Source organism: Cebidichthys violaceus, unplaced genomic scaffold (assembly GCF_023349555.1).
Source record: "Cebidichthys violaceus isolate CVI_PGR_0920_01 unplaced genomic scaffold, fCebVio1.0.p SCAF_4, whole genome shotgun sequence".
In the NCBI taxonomy this organism is placed as follows: Eukaryota; Metazoa; Chordata; class Actinopteri; order Perciformes; family Stichaeidae; genus Cebidichthys; species Cebidichthys violaceus.
The window spans coordinates 5,137,357-5,144,070 of record NW_027176594.1 but is presented as its reverse complement, the minus strand read 5'-3'; the positions used below and the strand labels follow the sequence as shown (position 1 = coordinate 5,144,070).

The 6,714-nt window shown below is 53.2% G+C and overlaps 1 protein-coding gene and 1 pseudogene across 1 annotated transcript; both read left to right on the top strand.

Moving 5' to 3' along the window:
• The first annotated feature begins 249 nt into the window (after positions 1-249).
• Positions 250-3,656, top strand: LOC137885125 (uncharacterized). Its single transcript, XM_068727276.1, is given in 3 exon segments — positions 250-1,405; positions 1,551-2,002; positions 2,004-3,656. Coding segments are annotated over 3 exon segments (3,261 nt in total).
• Positions 3,657-3,682: 26 nt separating this feature from the next.
• On the top strand, positions 3,683-4,666 carry LOC137885124 (uncharacterized; annotated as a pseudogene).
• The last annotated feature ends 2,048 nt before the right edge of the window (positions 4,667-6,714 follow it).

The window sequence follows — 6,714 nt, the reverse complement described above, 5'->3', positions numbered from 1 at the left end:
GTGTCCTCGCTACCCTCTCACTATAAGGACTGTTTTTTCGTTTGCCTGTTTCCACAGTGGCAGAGTGCTCTCGCTCAGGCTAACTGGTGGGACACCAATATCTGCGACGACTGTCCGAGTGGAGAGTGTCCTCACTCCCCTCTCACTGACTGTCCCCTGCCTGTTCTCGTCAGCAGAGCGCTCCCGCTCAAAACTGACTTAGCAGCCCACACCAACTAGTGGAACAAGTGTTCCTCCAGAATTGCGGCCATGTTTAACTCTCCCGGCTGTAGGACCTGTATGGCTCCTCTTCAGCCGGAGGACGGCCATGACCTCTGCCCCTCTTGCCTTGGCCTCGAGCATCTGAGGGAGGGCCTCTCGGAGAACTCGTGCATGAACTGTGGCATCATGCCTCGAGTAGTAAGGGCTGCTAGGCTCACCGAGGTGGAACACCTGATGGATGAGGATGACCTCCCCCTGTCAGGACAGCTGAATCCAGCCCAACCTACCCATTCCAAACGCCGGGCCACAGAAGCTGCAGGGGCTCCCTCCAAGAGGGCTAAGCCCAGCAGGCTGTCTTCTAGAGTGGATCTGCTGACTGCTGAGCTTGCTCAAATGAAGTCGCTTCTCCTGACCCTCCACCCTAGTGCAGGGGGGTCTGAAGCACCAGATCTATCCACGGCTGAGCTTGGTCCAGAAGAGGACGTTATCTCACTGGCAGCGTCAGCCAATCTCTTTACTGAGTACAGTGAAGGGCGGCCCTCCCATGCTTCGGGGCCTGGCTCCCGTTCTTCAGCTCAGAGTTCTTCAGAGGGAGCAGTCGATAGCACCATGGGGTCTATCATTCGCATGGCACTGGCACGCCTGCAGTTAGATACACAGCAGCCGGAACCTCCGTCTGCGAGTGCCTTCTTCAGGGGCGTTCCCGCCCCCTCCACCTTCTCTGTTCCTCCCTCCGAAGAATATCTGAGGGAGCTGCATGCATGCTGGAGAGACACTGGGACTCTGTCCCGTCTTACATCGGATGGACGAACCCTGGCTGCCATGCAGGATGCGGCAAAATTTGGCCTCGCCCGTATGCCAGCCGTTGAGCCGACTATTGCGGCCCTCATAGTCTCCCCTGAGGAGACCCTGAGGCCCGATGCCAGGTGCCCTCGACCCCAATGTCGGGTCACGGATGACCTGCTATCCAGGGCTTATGACACAGCGGCACGCATGGGCCGCATCGGCAACTCCCTCTCCCACCTCATGCTTGCCCTCTCAGCTTCTCTGCAGCAAGCTACTCTCGACGCTTCCGCCACCAGCCTCAGTGATGCTTCACTGCAGGCGTTTGCGCTCATGTCAAGGGAACTTGGACGTCTGATGTCCACCCTGGTCCAGACTCGCCGCCAGGTTTGGCTAGCGCAGTCTCCCCTGTCGGAGACATGTAGGAGAACCCTCCGTACTGTCCCAGTAGAACCTGGTGAGCTGTTTGGGGCATCTGCTATACAGGCGCTTCAGCGGACCGTTGAAGCTAGCCAGACCAGGCAGCAGTTCTCTGGTCTTCGCAGAGACATGCCCGCACCCCGCAGACCTAGGGGTCCCACTTCGGCCCCCCGAGGCCGTGCTCAGCCCCCAGCTCACACCAGTAGCCATCACAGGCCTCAGCGTCCCGCTGGGAGGCCAGCTCGCTACCCAGACAACCCTACTTATGTCCCCCCCAGACAACCTCCGAACTTGCGGACTAACAGTCGCCCCCCCAGAGCCTCCAGAGGCAGGGGGGCCAGGAGATGATGTCTCCGGGCCGGCCGACGGTTTTTTCTCTCAGCAGCAGATCAGCTACTGGGCAGCTCATGCTTCAGACCCCTGGGTGGTGTCCACCCAGGGGTACAAGCTTCAATTCCGACGCCGGCCCCCAGCCTCCAGCCGGGTCAAAATGACCAGCATCACCGACCCGGCAAAATCCCTAGCCCTTTACCAGGAGTTAGCCGCGCTCCTGGCCAAGGGTGCAATCGAGAGGGTGGACCCCCTGTCACAACCCGGGGGGGTTCTACTCAACTTACTTTCTCGTAAAAAAGAAAGGCAGCGGACTGCGCCCAGTCCTAGATCTGAGGGGACTCAACAAGTTCCTAAAGGTATTACCATTTCACATGCTGAGCACAGCAGACGTCCTTCGGGCTGTTTCCAGGGGAGAGTGGTTCACGTCTGTCGACCTGAAGGATGCCTATTTCCACGTTCCCATTGTACCTCACCACAGGCAGTTTCTGCGTTTCGCCTTTCAAGGCCGTCACTTCCAGTTCAGGGTGCTCCCATTCGGACTCTCCCTCTCCCCACGGGTGTTCACAAGGTGCGTTGCTGCTGCCCTTTCCCCCCTGCAATCACAGGGCATGAAAATATTGCCGTACTTGGACGATCGGCTGATCTGTGCACCATCCCGTCTTCAGGCAGCACAGGACACTGCTCGCCTCCTCTCTCACGTGGCCCGGTGGGGCCTCAAGGTGAACATGGAAAAGAGCTCCCTGACCCCTTCCCAGAGCATAACCTTCATTGGTGTGGCTCTGGATGCAGCCACTATGAGGGCCTGCCCGTCACCCCAGCGGGTGGACGACATCCTCCACAGTCTCTCCTCCTTCCGAGGGGGCAGGCGGTTGCCCTACATTCTCTTTCTCCGCCTGTTGGGCAAACTGACCGCTGCCTCAGCTGTCGTTCCCTTAGGCTTGCTGTCACTGCGCCCCCTGCAGAGATGGCTGAACAGCCTTCACTTGGACGCCAAGTGGCACAGGCACAGGGCAATAGTAGTGGGAAAACAGTGCCTACTCGCTCTATCCCCATGGAGGGAGAGAGCATATCTTACAAACGGTGTCCCCATGGGCTCGGTCCCATTCCGCCGAGAGGTGGTCACAACAGATGCCTGCCTCTCAGGATGGGGTGCAGTGTGGCAGAACAGGACTGCTCGAGGGCAGTGGTCTGCTCAAGACCGCATGGAACATGTCAATGTTCTAGAGCTACGGGCTGTGCACCTAGCGCTCAAACATTTTCTGCCAAGCTTGAGGGGAAAGCATGTGCTTGTCCGGTCGGACAACACCTCTGCTGTGTTCCACATAAACCATCAAGGGGGTACCAGATCCCTAGAGTTACTACGGGTATCCCGTGCCCTTCTGACTTGGGCTGCCCCTCGCCTTACCAGCCTTCGGGCAATGTACCTGCCGGGAGAGCGGAACCAGGTTGCAGATTTCCTGTCCCGTCACAAGCCTCCAGCGGGGGAGTGGCGGCTTCATCCAGACGTGGTACAGAACATCTGGGGTCTCTTCGGCAGAGCAGAGGTGGATCTCTTTGCCTCAGAGACGTCGACCCACTGTCCCCACTGGTTCTCCCTGACAGAGAGGACCAGTCCTCTGGGTCAGGATGCCCTGGCTCACACGTGGCCAGAAGGGCTTCTTTATGCCTTTCCACCGTTCCCTCTGATTTTGCCAACGCTTCTCAGAGTTCTTCACCAGGGCCACAGACTCTTGCTAGTGGCCCCCCTGTGGCCAGCCAGGACTTGGTTCTCCCTACTGCACAGACTCTGCTGCAGGACACCCTGGCGCCTCCCCGACAGGAGGGACCTCCTGTCGCAACTTGGAGGCCAGATTTGGCATCCCGATCCCAGCCGCCTCCAACTATGGGTTTGGCCGCTGGAGGGCCCGACCGGCTGCTGACTGGCTGCATAGAACCAGTCAGAAGAACTATCATGAATGCCAGAGCACCATCTACCCGTCTGCAGTACGAAAACAGGTGGAGGCTGTTTTCTGAATGGTGTGCAGTGCGGAACAAGGACCCAGTACAGTGCCCCGTGCCTGCTGTACTTGAGTTTCTGCAGTCCCTCCTAGATAAGGGCCAGTCTCCCTCTACCCTGAGGGTATACGTGGCAGCTATTTCGTGGCAACATGCTATGGTCAACAATGACACAGTGGGGAGCCACAGACTGGTGTCCCTCTTCCTAAGAGGGGCTCTGCGATTGCGTCCCCCGAACGCCCCAAGGGCCCCTGCATGGGACCTACATTTGGTGTTGGACACCCTATGCTTGCCGCCTTTTGAACCCCTGGCACATGCGGAGCTGAGATGACTGGCGACCAAAACGTTTTTTCTCCTTGCCATCACTTCAGCTAAACGTGTAGGCGAGCTGCATGCCCTGTCGGTGAGTGAATCTTGTCTGAAGTGGAACTCGGATGGCTCGGGGGTTACTTTGTGGCCTAATGCAGCGTTTCTCCCAAAGGTGCTGACACGCTCACATATCAACCAGCCTATCCAGCTTGCACAGTTTGACCCCCCATCAGGAGAGGAGAAGTCAAGGCTGCTGTGCCCAGTGCGGGCCCTCAGAGCTTATGTGGAAGCCACCGTGTGCATACGGCGGTCAGAGCAACTCTTTGTCTGTTATGGTGGGCCTAAGAAGGGCTGTGCTCTTTCAAAACAGCGCCTGTCCCACTGGATAGTGGAGGCCATTGCCTATGCATACAAGGCGAGCGACCGTGCTCTCCCATCCGGAGTGAAGGGCCACTCTACCAGGAGTGTCTCCACGTCATGGGCAGCCCTGAGAGGTGTGCCTGTGGAGGATATATGTGCTGCGGCCTCATGGGCATCTCCAAGCACATTTACCAAACACTACAGAGTCAACGTTGCCACCCCTCACCCATTGGGGAGGGTTCTTTGGCCAAGTTCCTCTGCCTGAGCTATAGGAGGTATGTACTTGTGCTTCCTCGTGACTCTGTTGATATAAGTCATCCAGTGTTAAACACTGCCTCTGGCGGTCAGTAAGGATGAAATAGAACGAAAGTTACGAACGTAACTACGGTTCTATGAATCCTGGATGACCGCCAGAGTTCTTGGTCACTCGGAATCCCGTGAGCTCGCGAGAAGATTTCGTAGGACTGATCTCAGGATGACACCGGAACTTATAGACGACGGGGGTCATCCGCGGTCACAGGTGACTTTGTTGATATAAAGACTCGACCTGCGCATGCGCGAGACAGAAGATATCCAGTGTTAAACACTGCCTCTGGCGGTCATCCAGGATTCATAGAACCGTAGTTACGTTCGTAACTTTCGTTTTTTGTGCCAAGAAGTTAAGACGGACATAATTTCACAAAATTGCATCTAGTGTTTGAAGTACTACTTCTTTTTTTTTAAAATCACCATGGGCCAATTGAAAAACAGCAGTAGGCCGCAGTTGTCGCATAGATTAGCCTCCCCAGGCTTAAGTAAAGGACATCAGTAAATGTATGTAGGTTTGTTTCTAGATCAGGACAAATGGAGACAGAATGTGAAAGAGACACACAGAGAAAGACAATAACCGGCAAAGTATTGCACAAAAAAGCAGTCTTCTTTTCGACTCAAATATCTGAAAAATAGCAATAGAACACCTCAAATGTCTTTGATTGTTTAATTCTAACATTAACAAAGATCATAATTGGTGATGAAAACCAATGTAACAAAATAAATACTGTGATTTTGTACTTGAATAAATTTACATTTTAATGCTGAACGGGAGGAAATAATCTTCACGTAGCGCATCTTGGTGCTTCCTTTCAAGTCTGGGTGGTCAGTATAGTTTTGGTTGAACCCCGAAGAACTCTCCAACTTTCTGCTTTGAAGGCGACAGCTCTGTGTGTTTCAAACCTTAGCTCTCCTTTGCTCTCTGACTGACTGACTGTGACACTGACAGGAGAATTTCTCATGAAAGAAAATGACTTAATCTCTAAGGGCTGTTGCAGCCCTTGAAGAGTAATTTCCACTGAGTTAGACATGTCAGTGCTGCAGACCACCTAGTGAGTTGAAAAGGAGGGTAAAAGCCCATTGGGTGCCATGCATCAAGGTGAGGACAGGGATAGGGATGTAGTGAGGCAACTGCAACAAACTATCCAACATTCCTCTGGAACCAGGTCTCTTAACGTATGTGCCTGGGGCTGCAGTGGGAAACTGAGACTCAACATAGGGACTACAAAAGGCCCCATGAAGGCTCCGCTGTGGCCAGGAGGAGAGTGGGGAGGAGGCCTGGAGCAGTCTCCAGGTACAAAATTAATTAATCCTTGCTGGGGAAGTAAAACATAGGAGCTGCTATGAAAAAAAACACTTTTTTAAAATGCCTGGCTGTGATGACAGGTGGGCAAGTCAGAGAGTGCCATGAAGAGAAAAAGAGAGAGAGAGACATTGTAATGTCAGGTGGAACTCTATTATGAATCTATTAATGTAGTACTTGACGACATTAAAACTAACAATACCCCAATATCAAGGGTGCATTTGTACTTTTGACAGATGTGTCCCAAGTCTGAAATGTCTACACAGAATGGAGGTCCAATTTTGGACTTGATCCAAAAATGACCTGTATAGTAAACCTTCTAAAATACTTAAATCTGCGGTGGATGGATTCATTTTCATACATTTTAAATAAAAAAAGACCCAGTCAGACAGGGCCCTTCAGACATTCTAAATAAAACCAATCCAAAATGTGGTCAACCCGCATGGTCCTAAATAGAGACAGATCATCAATGCTGACAGCTGCATAATGTAAAACCAGTTAATGGGAAACCATGGTTGAAAAGAGCAGCAGTAAATGTAATTTTTCTCTGCACTTCACAATTCCAAACCCTTATTTTACGTCAAAAAATCATTTTCTCCTGCCAGGATTTAAAGAAATCGTGTGGTCAGTATTGACAGTGAGTCCGTTTGGACCAACTGGGGTGTTAGAGATATTGACAAATAGACCCCAAGACCCGCAGT